At 45.0% G+C, this 20,877-nt stretch overlaps 1 protein-coding gene across 4 annotated transcripts; it reads right to left on the bottom strand.

Annotated features, from left to right (window-relative positions):
* Positions 1 to 5,788: 5,788 nt before the first annotated feature.
* On the bottom strand, positions 5,789 to 20,721 carry LOC137593955 (cytochrome P450 2D15-like). Of its 4 annotated transcripts, none has more exons than XM_068313093.1 (12): positions 20,543 to 20,721; positions 19,095 to 19,200; positions 18,428 to 18,590; positions 17,460 to 17,624; positions 15,051 to 15,211; positions 14,748 to 14,816; positions 9,332 to 9,436; positions 9,054 to 9,192; positions 7,655 to 7,740; positions 7,404 to 7,505; positions 7,083 to 7,224; positions 5,789 to 7,004 (listed from the first exon to the last, which is right to left on the bottom strand). In XM_068313093.1, exons 3-12 carry the CDS (start codon positions 18,510 to 18,512, stop codon positions 6,826 to 6,828), a joined length of 1,233 nt encoding a protein of 410 aa, XP_068169194.1. In that variant the 5' UTR covers positions 18,513 to 18,590; positions 19,095 to 19,200; positions 20,543 to 20,721; the 3' UTR covers positions 5,789 to 6,825. The 4 variants fall into 4 exon arrangements, with proteins under 4 accessions (XP_068169194.1, XP_068169195.1, XP_068169196.1 ...); XM_068313094.1 differs by having other exon boundaries at positions 18,428 to 18,561; XM_068313095.1 differs by lacking the exon at positions 19,095 to 19,200.
* Positions 20,722 to 20,877: the final 156 nt, after the last annotated feature.

Genomic DNA, 20,877 nt, shown 5'->3' with positions numbered 1-20,877 from the left:
TTATATGCATCCATCATCTACCACTTATCCGGGGCCGGGTCGCGGGGGCAACAGTTTCAGCAGGGATGCCCATACTTCTCTCTCTCCAGACACCTCCTCCAGCTCCTCCGGGGGGATCCCGAGGCGTTCCCAGGCTAGCTGAGAGTCCCTCCAGCATATCCTAGGTCTTCCCCAAGGTCTCCTCCCGGTAGGACATGCCCGGAACACCTCCCCAGGGAGCTGTCCAGAAGGCATCTGGAACAGAGGCCCGAGTCACCTCAGCTGGCTCCTCTCGAGGCGGTGGGGCAAAGAGTCTACTCCGAGCTCCTCCCTGGTGACTGAGCTCCTCACCCTATCCCTAAGCTCTGTCACCAGGAAGGAGCTCGGAGTTCACACTTCAAACCGTCCCAGGGCACGCTGAAGGTCCAGGTTTGATGAGGCCAACAGGACAACATCGTCTGCAAAAAGCAGAGATGAAATCCTTTGGTCCCCAAATCCTACTCCCTCCAGATCCTGGCTGCGTCTAGAAATTCTGTCCATAAAGATTATGAGCAGAACAGGTGATAGAAGGCAGCCCTGCTGGAGTCCAACGTGCACCTGGAACAGGTCTGACTTACTGCCGGCTATGTGAACCAAGCTCTGGTTCCGGTCGTACAGGAAAGGGCTGCAAACCCCATACTCCCAAAGCACTCCCCACAAAATACCACGAAGGACACGATCGAATGCCTTCTCCAAATCCACAAAACACATGTGGAATGGTTGGGCAAACTCCCATGAACCCTCAAGCACTCGATGGAGAGTGTAGAGCTGGTCCAGTCTTCTGTGACCTGGACAGAAATTGCATCGTTCCCCCTGAATCTGCTGTTCGACAATAGGTCTAATCCTCCTCTCCAGGACCCTGGAGTAGACTTTCCCCGAGAGGCTGAGGAGTGTGGTACCCCTATAGTTAGAACACACCCTCCGATCCCCCTTTTTGAAAAGAGAGACCACCGTCCCGGTTTGCCAATCCAGAGGTACTGTCCCTTACTGCCATGCGATGTTACAGAGACGCGTCAACCATGACAGTCCTTGCACATCCAGAGACTTGAGGTACTCAGGGCGAATCTCATCCACCCTCGGTGCTTTTCCACCGAGGAGTTTGGCAACCACCTTGGTGATTTCAGCTTGGGTGATGGACGAGTCCACCTCTAAGACCTCAGCCTCTGCTTCCTCTGTATTGGGATTGAGGAGATCCTCGAAGTATTCTTTCCACTGCCCGACAATATCCTCAGTCGAGGTCAGCAGCTCTCTGCCTCTACTGTATACAGTGTTGGCTGTGCACCGCTTTCCCCTCCTTAGAAGTCGGCCTTTATTCGACGCTGACCGATAGTCTTCCTCCATGGCCTCTTCAAACTCCTCCGAGACCCGAGTTTTTGCCTACGTGACTACTCAAGCTGCAGTACACATGGTCTGCCTGTACCAGTCAGCTGCCCCCGGAGTCTTAAAATTCAACAAGATTTGATAAGACTCCTTCAGCTTGACGGCATCCCTTAATTCTAGTGTCCACCACCAGGTTCGGGGGTTACTGCCGCGACAGGCGCCAGACACCTTGCGACCACAGCTCCGAGCAGCTGCTTCGACAATGGAGCTGGAGAACATGGTCCACTCTGACTCAATGTCCCCAGCCTCCTGCGGGATCTGGGAGAAGCTCTCCTGGAGGAGGGAGTTAAAGACCTCACTGACAGAGGGTTCTGCCAGACGTTCCCAACAGACTCTCAAAACACATTTGGGCCTGCCGAGTCTGTCCGGCCCCCTGCTCTGCCAGCGGATCCAGCTCACCACCAAGTGGTGAACGGTTGACAGCTCTGCCCCTCTCTTCACTTGAGTGTCCAACACACGCGGTCGGAGGTCTGATGATAGGACAACAAAGTCGATGATCGACTTCTGCCCTAGGGTGTCCTGGTGCCATGTGCACTTATGGACATCCCTGTGGCTGAAGAAGGTGCTTGTTATGGACAAACTTTGACTAGCACAGAAGTCCAATAACAGAACACCACTCGTGCTCAGATCGGGGAGGCTCTTCATCCCAATCACCCTTTTCCAAGTCTCACTGTCATTGCCCAAGTGAGCATTGAAGTCCCCAAATAGAACAATGGAGTCCCCAGTCGGAGCACTATTCAGTACCCCTCCAAGGGACTCCAAGAAGGCCGGGTATTCCGCACTGCCATTTGGTCCGTGGGCCGAAACAACAGTGAGACACCTGTCCCCAACCCGGAGGCACAGGGACGTGACCCTCTGGTTCACCGGGGTGAACTCAAACATATGACGGCTGAGCTGTGGAGCTACAAGTAAGCCCACATCAGTCTGCCACATCTCACCTTGGGCAACACCAGAAAAGTGGAGATTCCAGCCCCCCTCAAGGGTTATGGTTCCAGAGCCCAAGCTGTGGGTGGAGGTGAGCCTGACTATATGTAGTTGGTACCTCTCAACCTCCCTCACAAGCTCTGGATCCTTTCCCCCAAAGAGGTGACATTCCATGTCCCTAGAGCTAAACTCTTTGGGGATTTGTTCATAGAGCTTCATGCTAGCAACTGCCACCCAATCCACACTGCACCCGTCCCCTATGGTTTTCTCAGCGGTTGGTGAGTCCACCGGAGGTTGGCCCCACATCCTCCTTTCGAACTGAGCCCAGCCAGGCCCTGTCGGTGGAGGCCCAGCCACCAGGCACTCGCATACGAGCCCCAACCACAGGCCTGCCTCCAGGATGGGGCCCCAGTTGCACCACACCAGGCGACATCATGGTCCTTGATGTATTTCTTGCCACAGGGATTTTTGTACTGCTCTTTTTCTGGCCCGTCATCCGGAACCTGTTTGCCAAGGGAGACCCGAGCAGGGGCATAAAGCCCCTGGCAACATAGCTCCTGGGATCATTAGGGCACTCAAACTCCCCCACCACAGTAAGGTGACAGCTCTATGAGGAGAATATTACATGCACATTAATAATATTGTGCATGTAATATATTGTGTAATAATTTTTTTTTTTTTTGAAAATTAAAAAGAAAATTATTGTGCTGCTCTATGATCCCACCAATCACTGTCTGTGTAGGTTCTCTGTTATCCAGGTCATGGTTATCCAAAGCTGTTTTCATACAGTAGATGTCTACTGGAAAGACATAGAGTAGAAAGTAGAGTATAAGTTTATTGATCCCCTAAAGAAGTTCCATCGGGGACATTAACATCTCCGTCACACACAGCACAGTGAGTACACACAAAATAACAGAAAAAGCACACAGAAAGCACCAGCACATAGAAAGTAGTACAACACCAAATAGAAAGAGTAATAAATAACCCATCAAGATTATACAAATAGAAAGGCATTAATAGGCATAGCAGTAAAATGGCGCACTGCTAGGCCAGCCTGTCCCTGGACTGATCCATTTTGTGAGTTTTGGGTTGTTTCCTATTTTGCGGGGTTTTCATAATTGTTTAAGCAGCCATATGATGGGCATTTATGTTTTATTGTCTCCTGATCTATTGGTACGGCATGGTTGTAGTAATATTGTCTGTATTTCTGTAGATTACACAAGTTATTGTCAAACAACTCCATGGTGTTGGTCCGCCAGGGGAGGGGCATTAGGACACATAAAGGGAGCATTTGTGCTTTATGTGTGTGAGAGTTGGAGCTGGAGTAGAACTGGAGATATTGAAATAAAGCAAGTGTAAGTTTTTTCTGTATATAATTCTTTTTGTTGCTCTGATTTTTGGGAATTTTTATCACTCACTATAAATATTTTTTTCACTGGTTGTTTTGGTGAAAATAAAAATAAAAATCACGAAACTTTTGCGGCTGTGCCATCATTTATTTGCACACTGAATTCAACAAACCCGTTACATACCTCCAGCTCTGTCTCCTTTCTTTCCCTCAGTGACACTGTCTCTAGACCAGTGGTTCTTAACCTTGTTGGAGGTACCGAACCCTACCGGTTTCAAATGCTTACTCACCGAACCCTTCTTTAGTATATACTGTATATACTGTATATATTTATAAATATTTTTTTTTCTTCAAATTTAAGAAATAAGTATATGTTTTATTGGTGAATTTAATGAATTGTGCATTAATGTCACCTTTTTCAAAGAACTAAACCAGGACAGTGCATGAACTGACATGAAATGACCTACCTGTAAATCAGTGTGACTTCTGCTGTTGTCATAGAGACCAGTTCAGATATGCGTGGCTTCACCTTGACAGGTGTTACTCTGATGTCATTTTCACAGCAACGTCTGTTTCTGTTGTTTTCCATCAGCTGAAGGAAGTGTTCCTTTATTTTTACCAGAGCCAAGCTAGAGTCGTTCAACTTGAAATTCAGATCCTGCAGAACCCTGACTCCCATCACGTTCCGTTATACAATACACGTAAATTCAGGTTGTACATATTCGTCCGACCACTTTCTTTTTTTGCTCAACATAGTTACAATGAATTAAAATTTAAGAAATCAATCAGATATCGTACCATCATGACAGGCATGAATCGACTACTGAGTGCGCAAAATCCGCTGTAGCACAGGTAGGCTAATGATGTAGCGTCACGTGATCACCTGCAGCCAGTGATGACTAAAGGGGGGCGTGTCATCACCAATTGACACGACGTGTTAAACGTAAACAGTGATTAATGTATTTTCGGCAAAAACACCCGACACGATGTGTCGGGTTTTTTGTCTCGACCTCTGTCTCCGCCTAACCCCCGAGACCGACTCACCGAACCCCTAGGGTTCGATCGAACCCAGGTTAAGAACCACTGGACTAGACCAAACAACATCTCTGGTCTCACCACAGTTTTGTACACCTTTCCTTTCATTTTAGCTGAAACTCTTCTATCACACATCACACCTGACACTTTCCTCCACCCGTTCCATCCTGCCTGGACACGCTTCTTCACCTCTTTTCCACACTCTCCATTGCTCTGGACTGTTGAGCCTAAGGACTTCAGATCCTCCACCGTCTTGATCTCTTCTCCCTGTAACCTCACTCTTCTACTTGGGTCCCTCTCATTCACACACTCTGTCTTACTGCGGCTAACCTTCATTCCTCTCCTTTCCAGGACAAACCTCCACCTCTCTAGCTTCTCCTCCACCTGTTCCCTGCTCTCACTGCAGATCACAATGTCATCTGCAAACATCATAGTCCATGGAGATTCCTGTCTGACCTCGTCTGTCAGCCTGTCCATCACCATAGCAACAAGAAGGGGCTCAGAGCTGGTCCCTGATGCAGTCCCACCTCCACCTTGAACTCCTCTGTCACACCTACACACACCTCACCACTGTCTGACAGTCCTCATACATGTCCTGCACCGTTCTAACATACTTCTCTGCCACTCCAGACTTCCTCATACAATACCACAGTTCCTCTCTGGACACCCTGTCATCAGCTTTCTCCAGATCTACAAAAACACAATGCAGCTCCCTCTGGCCTTCTCTGTACTTCTCTATCAACATCCTCAAAGCAAATACTGCATCTGTAGTACTCTTTTTTGGCATGAAACCATACTGCTGCTCACAAATGTTCACTTCTGCCCTTAGTCTAGCTTCCACTACTCTCTCCCATAACTTCATTGTATGGCTCATCAGCTTTATTCCTCTGTAGTTGCCACAACTCTGCACATCTCCCTTGTTCTTAAAATGGGCACCAGCACACTTCTCCTCCATTCCTCAGGCATCTTCTCACTATCTAAGATCCTGTTGAACAACCCAGTCAGAAACTCAGCCATTATTTCTGAAGTTATTAATCTTAAAAATACATTAGAAAGTCTTAATTTAATTCATGATGTCGAAAGTTAAAGATAAACTTGCCTTTATTAGATATCAAAAAGTTGTACATTTCAGTTCATGGGATATCATTTCAGCATATCCTTTCCTTAAAGTCATAAATGTTAAATTTCATTCAAAAGATCATAATTTCTACAAACTGGCCATAAATGTCATCAAAACATATTACATTTAAGTTGATAAGGTTTTAATTTTATGATACATTTGTATGTATTTTGTTTCAACATTACTAAAGCACCTCAGAAGTGGTATGTCTGATGTCAAATCTCTTCAACAGGTAACACAGCAGACTTTGGACATTGCGTTGCAGAATACTTCGCCAGTGTCAAGCTTGGATTATAAGGATTGTAAATAAAAATAGAGTCCAACAGTCCTGGAGCGGGAGTTCAGGGTTATGCTTATGTTGGACAAGTCACCAGTTATTCAAAGGTCACAAAAAAACACACATTGACATTAATGGGCAGGCTAAAGTTACCAATTAAACTCTAAACACAAGGAGAACATGAGAGTTTATGCAGAAAAGTATGAGATGCTCAAGTGAAATCAGAATCTTCATGTTTTGAGGAAACAGTGCTACCCACAACGCCACTGTGTCACCAGGGACACACATGACAAATGGAATATGTTGGCTCGCACTACTAAAAAAAAAGGCAACAGGAGCAGTGATCATTATCAAGTGTTGATCAGACATCTGATGTTCCCATTAGTTAACAGGCCAGTTTGAGTCCACACAGCTGGGTGTGTCTCAAATTACCATAAGTGATCAAATAGACTAAGAGTTTTAATCATGGTTTTGAATGAAGCAGTGGAAACCCTGTTCTCCTGCTAAGTAAGGGATAGCCATGGTTATGGCATATTGTCTGTAAGGAAATATGTTATCACAAGTTGTGTGTGTAAATTATTTCTGTTGTAAATTTGAGAGGACAGATATCTGGAAACAGAGATTTTACACTGATCCATGTACACGAACGGTGTATTTGTAACAACGACAGATGTTGAAACAGTATTGTTCCCTTTATGTTTCATAGTGTTGATGATTAAATCTTTACCTAAGTATGACATTCATGAAATAAGGTTTTGGGGTCTGGACAGTTCCATACACAGGGGCAAAGTCTGGTTCTCCTGCATCTTCAGGCCAGATGAACTTAAACCTCCTCAACAGGGTCACCATGATCAGAAAGAGCTCCATACGAGCCAGATTCTCTCCAAGACACACACGAGGACCTGCAGATTTAATCACCAACATGTGTTCTCAATAGGTTTTCAGTCAAACTTCTCCATCTAATAATTATTTCCACTCACCAAGAGAGAAAGGAATGAAGGCCTCTGGCTTCACAAACTCTCCCTTCTCATTGAGGAAGTTTTCAGGGTTGAATTCATGGGGATATTTCCACTGTCCTTCCTCGCTCAGCACTGAATGTAGGTTGGGGATGACTATGGTTCCCTGGAGAATAAATTAAAAAAAGATCAGAGGATTTCAGAGGAAAAGTGCAGAATCCAGCCCCTGTTGGCCTCCAGAGCTACAGCTGTGGGTGGAGGTGAGCCCGACTATAACTAGTCCGTACCATTCTACCCCCCTCACAAGTTCATGTTTCATTATAACAGGTTCTATTTTACACTTACCTTTGGAATGGAATATCCCATTAATTCACTGTCTCTAGTCGCGCAGTGGAAAGCACCCAAAGGAGCAATGTTACCCACCCTCTGGATCTCATGAAGAACAGCCTACATGGTGGAGACAGCTGTTAGAACATCACACAACAACACTGTAGCTCCTCAGATATATAAGGTCACTGTCAACTCAATTTAGAAATAAAACATACAACAGATACGATACAAAGCTGTAAATGTAAATAAAAAGGTCATCTGTATACCTGAACATAAGGCATCTGGTCTCTGTCCTCAAAACTGGCTTGATCCTTCCCGTCCAGAACTTTGTCTATTTCCTCCTGACAACGTTCTAACAGAGACGGCAGGGAAAGAAGTAGTGATAAAGGGAATAAGAGCTTAAATTAGGCTGATAATGTGCCACTAGGCAGCAGATTGAAATGGAAACCATGAAACTATTCTCAGTTAACTGCAGTATTGCATTTAGCTGTGTCCCTGGATAAGAATCACAATGTTGATCCAACTGTTTATAATGTTTGTGCTTCTTGGGACAGATTTTTGAGGCTTTAGATTGAAATTTTGGTTTCCTATAAAATTATCAAAGGACCTATTTCTGTGACTTGTGCCTCATAATTCATCCTTGTCTTAAAGATATTTGGAGCACTAATGGACAGATGAATGGAGCTTCTGTTTTTACATCCCGCTTCAAAGCGGTGAGGTATTGTAATTGTCAGTGTTTGTCTGTACGTCCACACTTTCGTCCGTTCATTAGTTCGTCCACCAGACATCTTCACAGCCGTTGCAGATAGACAGATGAAAAAAAGCACATTACTCAGGCAGCAAAGAGGATGAAAATGAGATAGATAGATAGATAGATAGATAGATAGATAGATAGATAGATAGATAGATAGATAGATAGATAGATAGATAGATAGATAGATAGATAGATAGATACTTTATTAATCCCAGATGAAATTGCAGATGCTGACCTTGACCTTGAGAAAACTAGTCAAAAAACTAGGTCAAATTTCAACTTATGTATACTGAGGAACCGGACAAGATAGACAGACAAGGGAGAAGGCCAGTGTGAGTAAGACCATAGATTAAAGCTACGGCTTTGATCAATGACAGTAGGTCAGAGCACTGTAGGGTGCATTGTTGTGTCGACACTTTTTGCGTCAAAAAGAGGGAATAAGAAAAAAATATTTGAACAAAAGTTTTGGGAGAGAACGCGCCTATGAGGGTTAAAAGTGCATTTACAAATGTATATTACAAGTGGAGAGTTATCTATAAATCAAAAAAGCAAGTCATTCAAGGAAGTCAGAGTATAAACATTTAAAACAAAATCAAGTGTTGTAAATTCTGTTGCTGGGATGGCTTTCAATAGTTATATAAGATGCTGTTACAGTTGAGAGGGGAACACTCTCAAAATGCTACTCTCCTTAGTGTGTATATATTTAAGAGAAATACTGGACCATCCCATGTCTAAAATTCATAATCATTCAGAGAATTAACAACTGTCATTTTAGCAGGAAAAATATCCCTTACAGGGATGAATTTAATAATTCAGATAATTTAATAATTCTTTAGGAAAGCCTTGTGGTGGTTCTGGAGGAATAGTAACAAGAATATATCTGGAGATGCTTTGTTCTATATGATACGTACCCTGAGTATGTGGATAAGCTGTTAGGTAGAGGAAGCCAAACAGCAGTGTGTTTGCAGTTGTGTCACTCCCAGCAGCATGAAGATCCAAAAGAAAAGCACGTAGTTGTTTCTCAGAAAAAGATGAGCCATCATCTCCTCTCTTTGCAGTCCAACAAAAAAAAGAGACAGAATGAGCTCAGTGTCACCATCACCGCTGTTAAAACGTCTTACCATCATTAATATCATAGTGTATTTAGGATGTTCTGTACAGAATTCTTTCTTTTAACTAAGACAAACACCTTATCCAGTTCATCCAGGTAGCAGTCTATGAAATGTCGTGGTTGGCCAGGGATTCTGGTCCTATTGTTTTCCTCTACTGTCTTTAAATATCTTTCATGTGCAGCCTGGAAAGAAGAAAAATATTGTGGTGAAATATCCATTGTCACAAATTTAGAAATATAAAACAATTCATCCATCCATCTTCAACCGCTTATCTGGGGCCGGGTCGCGGGGGCAACAGTCTCAGCAGGGATGCCCATTATTCCCTCTCCCCAGACACCTCCTCCAGCTCCTCCGGGGGGATCCCGAGGCGTTCCCAGGCCAGCTGAGAGACATAGTCCCTCCAGCGTGTCCTAGGTCTTCCTCGAGGTCTCCTCCCGGTAGGACATGCCTGGAACACCTCCCCAGGGAGGCGTCAAGGAGGCATCCGGAACAGATGCCCGAGCCGCCTCAGCTGACCCCGCTTGAGGCGGGGGAGCAGCGGCTCTACTCCGAGCTCCTCCCTGGTGACTGAGCTCCTCACCCTATATAAAACAATTATTATATATTATTATTCCAAAGCAATCTTAGAGAGAAGATGCCTGAGGATGGAGAAGAAGTGTGCTTGGGCCCATTTTTAAGAACAAGGGAGATTTGCCGAGTTGTGGCAACTACAGAGGAATATGTAACGATTTCCCAGGGAACCAGGCGCGAGAGTCAAGGTGTCAATTAATCAAAAACCTTTAATCAGTTCGTAGTCCAAAATGCAAGTGGGGGTCAAAACCAGAAAATCAGGGAAAAGACGATACAAAGGAGGCAGGCAACATCGTAATCCAACAGACAGGCAAAAGGTCATCAAAGACAAAAATTGTGGTCAACAGGCAAAGGTCAAAATCCGGAAAAAACACAGACAAGGCAAGGCAAAAACTCATGGTCGTATGGAAGCGGTCTAGGAACAACAATAACGATCTGGTATACAAGATTCTCTGCTCATATGGAAACTGAGTTACGCTGCGACAGACCTGAACTGAAGTGCAATGCCTTAAATAGACAGAACAGGGTGCTGTTAGTTGCAGGTGGAACTAATGATCATCTAATTGACTAGGGGAAGAACTAAACACGGATGGGTTGATGACCAAAGGAAACAATCAAGGCGGAAAAAAACAGGTGTAATGAATCATGAATGAAAATACATAAACTGAAAACCAAACAAAAGACAAAGTCAGGAACAAATGGATATGGCAAAACAGAACACGGCAGATGCTGATCATCACAGAATAAAGCTGATGGGCCATACAATGAAGTTATGGGAGAGAGTAGTGGAAGCTAGACTAAGGGCAGAAGTGAACATTTGTGAGCTAATGTGATCAGGGAGACAGGTAGGAGAGTACTTGGTGTGTCATCTGGAAGGAAAGTAGATAAGGAGACTTGGTGGTGGAATGAGGAGGTACAGGAGTGTATACAGAGAAAGAGGTTAGCTAAGAAGAAGTGGGACACTGAGAGGACTGAGGAGAGTAGACAGGAGTACAGGGAGATGCAGCGTAAGGTGAAGGTAGAGGTAGCAAAGGCCAAACAAGAAGCTTATGATGACTTGTATGCTAGGTTGGACAGTAAGGAGGGAGAGACTGATCTATACAGGTTGGCAAGACAGAGAGACAGAGATGGGAAGGACGTGCAGCAGGTTAGGGTGATTAAGGATAGGGATGTAAGTCTATTGACAGGTGCCAGTAGTGTGATGGGAAGATGGAAAGAGTACTTTGAAGAGTTGATGAACGTGGAAAATGAGAGAGAACAAAGACTAGAAGAGGTGACTGTTGTGGACCAGGAAGTAGCAAAGATTAGTCAAAATGAAGTGAGGAGGGCATTGAAGAGGATGAAGAGTGGAAAGGCAGTCGGTCCTGATGATATACCTGTAGAGGTTTGGAAGTGTCTAGGAGAGGTGGCGGTAGAGTTTCTGACTGGGTTGTTCAACAGGATCTTAGATAGTGAGAAGATGCCTGAGGAATGGAGGAGAAGTGTGCTGGTGCCCATTTTTAAGAACAAGGGAGATGTGCAGAGTTGTGGCAACTACAGAGGAATAAAGCTGATGAGCCATACAATGAAGTTATGGGAGAGAGTAGTGGAAGCTAGACTAAGGGCAGAAGTGAACATTTGTGAGCAGCAGTATGGTTTCATGCCAAAACAGAGTACTACAGATGCAGTATTTGCTCTGAGGATGTTGATAGAGAAGTACAGAGAAGGCCAGAGGGAGCTGCATTGTGTTTTTGTAGATCTGGAGAAAGCTGATGACAGGGTGTCCAGAGAGGAACTGTGGTATTGTATGAGGAAGTCTGGAGTGGCAGAGAAGTATGTTAGAGCGGTGCAGGACATGTATGAGGACTGTAAGACAGTGGTGAGGTGTGTGTAGGTGTGACAGAGGAGTTCAAGGTGGAGGTGGGACTGCATTAGGGATAGGCTCTGAGCCCCTTCTTGTTGCTATGGTGATGGACAGGCTGACAGACGAGGTCAGACAGGAATCTCCATGGACTATGATGTTTGCAGATGACATTGTGATCTGCAGTGAGAGCAGGGAACAGGTGGAGGAGAAGCTAGAGAGGTGGAGGTTTGTCCTGGAAAGGAGAGGAATGAAGGTTAGCCGCAGTAAGACAGAGTACATGTGTGTGAATGAGAGGGACCCAAGTGGAAGAGTGAGGTTACAGGGAGAAGAGATCAAGAAGGTGGAGGATTTGAAGTACTTAGGGTCAACAGTCCAGAGCAATGGAGAGTGTGGAAAAGAGGTGAAGAAGCGTGTCCAGGCAGGATGGAACGGGTGGAGGAAAGTGTCAGGTGTGATGTGTGATAGAAGAGTTTCAGCTAAAATGAAAGGAAAGGTGTACAAAACTGTGGTGAGACCAGCGATGTTGTTTGGTCTAGAGACAGTGTCACTGAGGAAAAGACAGGAGACAGAGCTGGAGGTAGCAGAGATGAAGATGCTGAGGTTCTCTCTGGGAGTGACCAGGATGGATAGGATCAGGAATGAGTACATCAGAGGGACAGCACATGTTAGAGGTTCTGGAGATAAAGTCAGAGAGGCCAGACTGAGATGGTTTGGACATGTCCAGAGGAGAGATAGTGAATATATTGGTAGAAGGATGCTGAGTTCTGAACTGCCAGGCAGGAGGCCTAGAGGAAGACCAAAGAGGAGGTTTATGGATGTAGTGAAAGAGGACATGAAGGTAGTTGGTGTGAGAGAAGAGGATGAGAAGACAGGGTTAGATGGAGGACACTGATTGGCTGTGGAGACCCCTGAAGGGAAAAGCCCAAAGGAGAAGAAGATTATTCCAAAACAATCCATTTTGCATTAAAAACCTTCAAAACAACACACGCAGGTTCAGATTAGTCAGAGCTCATGCTGGATTACAACTGCAGCTTCTTCAGGCCTGTAAACCAGATTTATGTTCTGAGACCCTAGAGTCCCAGTCAGCTCCCACAACTTGTTTACTGTTGTTGGTCAAGCTACACAAAGCAGCTCAAACAAATAACCCTTCTGACTTTGAGCAAAATATGTCCCAGGTTTACTTAGTGATTGGGGTTTTCTTCAAGGTGCAGGAAAGCAAAGTCTTACCGATTGTCGAACCTCAGACTGAGAAGGAACAATATGGGTTTCATCCTGGTTGTGGAACAACGGACCAACTATTTACTCTTGCAGGGATCCCGGGGAGGGGGGGCTTGGGACCCACCAAGTCTACATGTGTTTTGTGGACTTGGAGAAGGCGTACGATCAGGTCCCCAGGAACTTATTGTGGGAAGCACTGTGGGAGTATGGGGTGAGGGAGCCTCTCCTCAGCACCATCCAATCCCTGTACGCCCAAAGTGAGAGCTGTGTTCGGGTTCTCGGCAGTAAGTCGGACTTGTTCCGAGTAGCTGTTGGCCTTCGCCAGGGCTGCGCTTTATCACCAATTCTGTTTGTGATTTACATGGACAGGATATCGAGGCGTAGTCGTGGTGAGGGGGGGTTACAGTTTGGTGGCCTGAGGATTGCATCGCTGCTTTTTGCAGATGATGTGGTCCTGTTTGCGTCATCAGCCTGTGACCTGCAGCGCTCACTGGTCCGGTTTGCAGCCGAGTGTGAAGCGGCGGGGATGAGGATTAGCACCTCCAAATCTGAGGCCATGGTCCTCAGCAGGAAACCGGTGGACTGCCTTCTCTGAGTGGGGAATGAGGTCCTTCCACAAGTGAAGAAGTTTAAGTATCTTGGGGTCCTGTTCACGAGTGAGGGAACAATGGAGCGTGAGATTGGACGGAGAATTGGGGCAGCAGGAGCGGTATTGCAGTCGCTTTACCGCACTGTTGTCACAAAGAGGGAGCTAAGCCGAGAGGCAAAGCTCTCCAGCTACCGTTCAATCTTCATTCCTATCCTCATCTATAGGCTATGGTTATGATTGATGGGGAATGACCAAAAGAACAAGATCGCGGATACAAGCGGGCAAAATGAGTTGCATCAGGCGGATAGCAGGTGTTTCTCATAGAGATAGGGTAGAAACACTGCTATTCGCAAGGGGATCAGAGTAGAGTCGCTACGAAAGGAGTCAGCTGAGGTGGTTTAGGCGTCTGGTGCAAATGACTCCAGGGTGCCTCCCTAGGGAGGTGTTTCTGGCACGTCCAGCTGGGAGGAGACCTTAAGGCAGACCCAGGACCAGGTGGAGGGATTATATCTCAACACTGGCCTGGGAACGCCTTGGGATCACCCAGCCAGATCTGGTGGATGTGGCCGGAGAAAGGGAAGTTCAGGGCTTGCTGTTGAAGCTACTGCCCCCACAACCTGACTCAGGATAAGTGGAAGAAGATGGGTAGGTGGATGGACTCAACACTGTACCTTCGACTGAGTGATAAAAGCTAATGCTCATCCGGTGCACTCTGATGCAGCAAAACATATCTACATTTTGTATTGGTTGGTTACATACATCCCAGAAACGAACATGACTTATGGGCAAGAGAACACAATAGCCAGCTGTTGTTGCCCAAAAGCCATTGGGAAATGATTTTTCTCGTGAATCATAACCTAATGGGTCACAGGGAATAAAATAATGAAAATGGATAATGATCCACTTCATTTGCTGGCCATTGAGGGAACTGTTGTGTTCCTTGATCCGTATTTTAGCTGGTAACACAATGGTCAAGCATATTTGAACCGATTGCCATGGTCAAAATTACAGTTTTCCAAATACTTTGGTTGATAAATATGTTTGCAAATTGAAATGCAAATATATTTAAATACTTAAAACTAAAAGTATAGTTAGATAAAACATGGCTAGCCAATATGCTAACTGTTTGATGTGAGTCAACATGCAGAATATTGCCATGAATTCAATGAGTCTCCCAGAGTCACTGGCTATTGTCTGAACCCATAAGATGTCACACTGCATCATTAAATATAACCTGTAATAAGGAATTTGAAATAAAGTATAAAGCTCATACCTTGACATTTTTAAAAATCTTCTGGAAGGGCAATGGCAGGTACCGCACCAGGGGTACACAGTCATAAATCTGAAGAGTTAAAAGTAACAAATTATTTCATTTTAATCCTGTATACTTTCTTGTTTTAAAGAATTATGCGGTATTCTTATATGCTGCGAAAGCTGCCTGTAAATAGAATGTATTATTATTATTATTATTATTATTACAGAAACATTTCATCTTAACATATTTGTTAATCATCCATCCTTTTAAAATTTATTATACAATTAAAAGAAATATCAAAGAAAAGGAAGTAATACTCACCAAACCCCAGCGACCATTGATCGCTTTGTTGACCTCATGAAAAAGGGCGAGAAAAAAATTAATGGGCTCATCCTCATATTCAAACCTCTGAGCAAACAAAATTTGGCACATGACATTGCTGGTTACTTTGTGGAACAGCTGATAGGGATCCATGGGTTTACCTGGTAGAATAAAATTTAAAAAACATACATATGATTTAAAGAAACAATAACCCTAATAAATACAGAGGTATGTGTCAGGAAGGGCATCCGATGTAAAATTTTTGCTAAATCAAACATGCAAATCAAACCTATGACTTCCACACCGGATCGGTCAAGGCCCGGGTTAACAACGACCGCAATCAGTGCTGTTGATCTACAGGGCGCCGGTGGAAATATGACTACTGTTGGTCTAAGAAGGTGTGGAGGAAAGTGTGTCGGTTGGAAGAGAGAGAGAAGAGGAACGCCAAGACTATAGGACTGAGAGTAGGGACGTTGAATGTTGGAATTATGACAGGAAAAGGTAGAGAGTTGGTTGACATGATGCAGAGGAGGAAGGTAGACATACTGTGTGTACAGGAGACCAGGTGGAAAGGTAGCAAGGCTAGAAGTTTAGGAGCAGGGTTCAAGTTGTTCACGAGAGCATTGAAGCCCCCCAGCAGAACGATGGAGTCCCCAGTGGTAGCGCTCTCCAACACCCCCTCCAAGGACTCCAAAAAGGGTAGGTACTCTGAACTGCTGTTTGGTGCATAAGCACAAACAAACACCCAAAGGCTACCCTCTCGTCCACCGGGGTGAACCCCAATGTACAGGCGCCAAGCCGGGGGGCTATAAGTATACCCACACCTGCTCGGCATCTCTCACCATGGGCAACTCCAGAGTGGAAGAGAGTCCAACCCCTCTGGAGAGGACTGGTACCAGAGCCCAAGCTGTGTGTGGAGGTGAGCCCGACTACATCTAGTCAGAACTTCTCGACCTCACACACCAGCTCAGGCTCCTTCCCTGCCAGAGAGGTGACATTCCACGTCCCAAGAGCCAGCTTCTGTAGCCGGGGATCGGATCGCCAAGGTCCCCACCTTCGGCCACCGCCCAGCTCACAATGCACCCGACCCCTATGGCCCCTCCCACAGGTGCTGAGCCCATGGGAAGGGGGACCCACATTGTCCTTTCGGGCTGCGCCTGACCGGGCCCCATGGGTGCAGGCCCGGCCGCCAGGCGCTCGCCTTCGAGCCCCACCTCCAGGCCTGGCTCCAGAGGGGGGCCCCGGTGACCCACGTCCGGGCAAGGGAAAACGTGTTCCATTGTTTGTAATCATTATTTAGGGTCTTTGAGAAGTCCTTTGTCTGGTCCCTCACCTAGGACCTGTTTGCCATGGGTGACCCTACCAGGGGCAGAAAGCCCCAGACAACTTAGCTCCTAGAATCATTGGGACACACAAACCCCTCCACCACGATAAGGTGACGACTCAAGGAAGGGGTTTGTCACCATAATTAACAAAAGAAATAAAATGCACCATCACCACCAGGCTATGGGACAATTCCTCTAAAAAAAGAGGTGAAATGGTCTGATCAAAGGTTTGTGACAAATATTATCATCATCATTTGAGAACAAAGTATGAACAGATGTTTCATTTGCATTCAGCAAGCAATGGCTGCTTCTCAAAAAACCTAACATGACCCTACAGTTCTAAATAACTATATACCCATATCAAATCTCCCATTCTTATCTAAGATCTTGGAGAAAATAGTCGCTAATCAGTTATGTGACTTCGTTAAATCCAACTGTCTATTTGAGAAATTCAAGGCAGGTCTTAGGGAATATTATCGGTCATAGTATTCTTTTGAAATGACTGGACAAAACGATTGGTATTAAGGGATCAGCGCTGACAGTATATCATGACATATATGATGTTACAAGTGCATTCATTCATCTTCATAGCTGCTTCTTCTGGGGGTGGCTGGAGCCTATCCCATTAAACTTAGTAAGAGGTGGGGGACACTCATGTCGCCATTGCAATGCAGTGATGTTGGAAGTGTAGAGGAAAGTACCATTTTCAGTTCACTATTGATATTGTAAGATTTTAAGATTAAAATGTGTTAAAGTTTGTTGAGTTTGTGCGTGTCTGTGTGTCTTCCATGTGGCTCAGCGGTGCACTGGCGTTGCATCTGCTAGGGTAGGCTCCAGCAATCCTGCGACCCACAACAGCAGAAGGAGTGTTACTGACAATGAATGAATGAATGGTTGAGCCCAGGCTTATAGCGGAAACTAGCAAAACCGTTTCTAAGAAAGTCTCTATAATCATGGTGCATGTGAGCTGCAAACTTAAGTAGCAAGTGATGAAAATTTGACTCATTTGTGTGTGTTTGAGGGGGTAGAGGGGGTGTTCTTGAAATACCCATCCCTAATTTCTGTCATGTTTGCAGACCGGTACCTTGACTCTGCTCCATTATCTTTATAACGTATTGTGTCTCTCTTAGGATTCTCTTCTCCATGGAATTTTTGCCCAAACCAAAGTTTCTCAGGGTCATCAGACCAAAACGTCGATGTTCTCTCCAGCCAGAGGTATAATCTGACAGAATCACTCCAGGAGCACCATCTAGATAAAAACAGATCAATTAAGAACTTGAAAAGAAAATTCATTCACTTAAAGGTCCAACATTATACCATTTTTAATTAATGTCACACAGCTGCCAGATGTCCAACTACACTGTATTTGAAATGTCTCGCACTGCAGCAAATAATTTTATTTGGCAGCCGGTCACGAAGGGTTCGGTCTGCCGGTTTGCATGTTTCCCTGAAATTAAACTAGGCAACCATTCCTGGAGTGTCCTCACATCCACCGACCTAATTTAGTTTCTATTTGAGTTCACTGGTATGGACCACTTTGGGCTATTCGCAACAGTGTACAAGGACACAACTCTGTGTAAACACCTGCAGATTTCACAACGATGAAGGAGAAATATGGTTGTGTATCATTTGTGCAAAAAGTGTTTTAAAAGCAGTTGTTCTGACCCTTCAACTGGAAAGTTGACAATGAAGCTGCTGCTTCCAGGAAATTACTCTATTTATACACACTGAAACAACTGTCTTCGTTATTTGCCATGAGAGAGTTTCCTTGTTAATACTAAAACTATGAGTAATTGTACATGCTACTACGATTAAAAAAAACATATAACAAGTTATCTGAAGTGACCATGGTGAAAAATTGAAAGAACATAAATACTACAACCTCTCCATAGACCCTTATTCCTAACAGAACCTTGAGCCATGCGTTTCCAGGTCTGCAGGACCTGGAAGCCAAATGCCTTCTACCCATCAGCCCTTTTTTGGGGGGATATCACATATCTGAATAAAATAAACTAAATACTGTAACAAAAAAATGAACCTGTAGCTCTGTACCGTTGTGTTGCACAAGATGATTGGCAAACTGTTCTTGTGGTCTGCCAGAGAAAGCAGCAGCTTTATTGACAAAAGCTTCTTTCATTGCCTGCAACCCATTGATGACGATCCCAGGCCTAGGACCGATGGAAAAGCTGTAGACATTACCATAGCGTTTGGTCAGCTGGGGACAGAAAGAGAAGTTTATGTTTACTGCATAAATAGAGAATTAGTTCACCACCATCAACCCCTGAAATCAATTATTAACTCCATCAGAGAGAGATAAATTCACCCTTGTTCATGCTCTTTAGTAGTGTAAGATAAAAATACAGATTTCTGCAAAAGCAGGTGAAAGTATGAACATCAGTCAGGAAAGAACTAATGTATGTTAATGCAAATCTGGATTAAAGTACTGTAACTCCTCAGAGTTTCAATGCAGTTAAATAATTGAAGACTGAACAGCATTAACTGAGTCAATCAGTGCTTCCTTCAATGGTGTATACATGCAGTGTTTGTGCCTCTGGTGTGAAACAAGAGCTACTGATTAAAATCTGATTAAGATTACATGTAAAGGTGTACACAAGCAGCAAGGACAAAAGCAAAAACATTGAAGAAAAGCTAATAAATGACTGTTCCACTCTTTGAAATTCAAGCTTAGATTCTCATCAGTAACACAGTTCAACTTCACCCTGTCCAGATCCACAATGGGGTTCTCCAGATTGAGCTCCAGCAGATTACCAATGAAGGGGATGGTTCGGGGTCCAGGAGGAAAATTTTTGTTCCTACGGTTCTGACTGAGAAGCACAAGGAGCCAAACAGCCACCAAGATTAGCGGCACAGATTCCAACATGATGCGAGTTGAGACTGACAGAGTTACCCACTACCCTGGCAGTGTGACCCAACCTTTGCACGGTCACATGTCCTACAGCATCCACACCTCAGGGCTCAAAATTGCGACCATTTTGGTCGCATATGCACCCAAATTTTTATCAGTGCGATTTTAAATATATTTGGGAGCACCGGTGCGACTATGGAAAAAATCTGGTGCGCCTGATGGTTCTGTCCGGACCCGTGACCACTCCATGATAAATTCACCAGACTAGATTTTCGTGGCGCATTTTTACTTCCAGTTCGCGCTACAGACGGCGGGCGCTGCTCCTCCAGTTAATACGGTAATAGCTCCACTCAGTTCAGCCAATCAGATCGTTTGTTTACCTGCTCTGTCAGCGTACCAGGAAGTGAGACAGCTCTCTACCGCTGTGAGTTTACCTACAGGAGCAAAGAAGGGAGACAGCAGAGCTCCAAACGAAGGTGAACGAGGAAAACCGCTGGTTAACAATGAGTGGACCAAATATGTTTATTCCTCCGTCAGGCAGTTCAAAACCATTTGACCTCATGTGGTCTCAACACGTAGCGTGAATTAAAAGTGGTGACATGAAGCGTCACTATGAAACAAAGCACAGAGCTTTGAGCAGAATTATCCCCTGAAGTCTGGGCTGAGGGCAAAATGACCCAGTCAGTCATCTTCCAACCCGCTTAATCCGCTAACGCAGGTCGCGGGGGAGCCGGTGCCTATCCCAGCAGTCTCAGGGAGTGAGGCGGGGGACACTCCGGGCACGACGCCAGTGTACCGCGGAGCCACATAGAAACAAACAATCATTCACACACACACTCACTCCTACGGACAATTTGGGACCGGCCAATCAACCTGAAGCGCATGCTTTTGGAGGGGGGAGGAAGCCGGAGAACCCGGAGAGAACCCACGCAGACACGGGGAGAGCATGAGAACTCCGCAGAGCGGGACTCGAACCCGGGACCGCCGTGTTGTGAGGCGGCAGCGCTAACCACTGCGCCACCGTGCCGCCCTCATCCCAAAAGTAATAACATAATATACGGTAGAAGCGTAAGCAAGGAGTGAGTTTTGCCAATAGTACAATATGTGAAGATTCTCTGTTACAAAAGGAACAAATAATAATAATAATAATAATAACAATAACAATAACAATAACAATAACAATAATAATAATAATAACAATAATAATAATAATAATACTGGATTAGATTTCTATAGCGCTTTTCTGGACCCTCAAAGACTCTTTCCATCAGATCCATTATTCATCCACTCCTCCTTCATACCTGGTGGTGGTAACTACGTGTGTAGCCACATCTGCCCTGGGGCAGACTGATGGAGGGTCTACGGGGCAGAATCACTGTGTTTTTGCTGATAGTCCTTCTCTGTTCTTTTTAGAGATAAACTTTCCTCCCAAAGGTCCCAGCAGTCTTGCCTCGCTCTCCTGTGTCGCGTCCATCTCTGTTGTCAGTCACTCTGCTTCTGACTAGTGGGGCAGGTAGGAAGTGACATCACTGCAGCCTACGGGTCCCTCAATGGGACAAATCTGCCACTCGCGATTAATTGCGTTAATTTTTATAGCGCGTTAATTTGCAGCATAATTAATTAATATAATTAACGT

The sequence above is a fragment of the Antennarius striatus genome, chromosome 4, assembly GCF_040054535.1.
Source record: "Antennarius striatus isolate MH-2024 chromosome 4, ASM4005453v1, whole genome shotgun sequence".
NCBI classification, from domain to species: Eukaryota; Metazoa; Chordata; class Actinopteri; order Lophiiformes; family Antennariidae; genus Antennarius; species Antennarius striatus.
The sequence above is the reverse complement of the archived record's forward strand: the minus strand, read 5'-3'. Positions and strand labels throughout refer to the sequence as shown.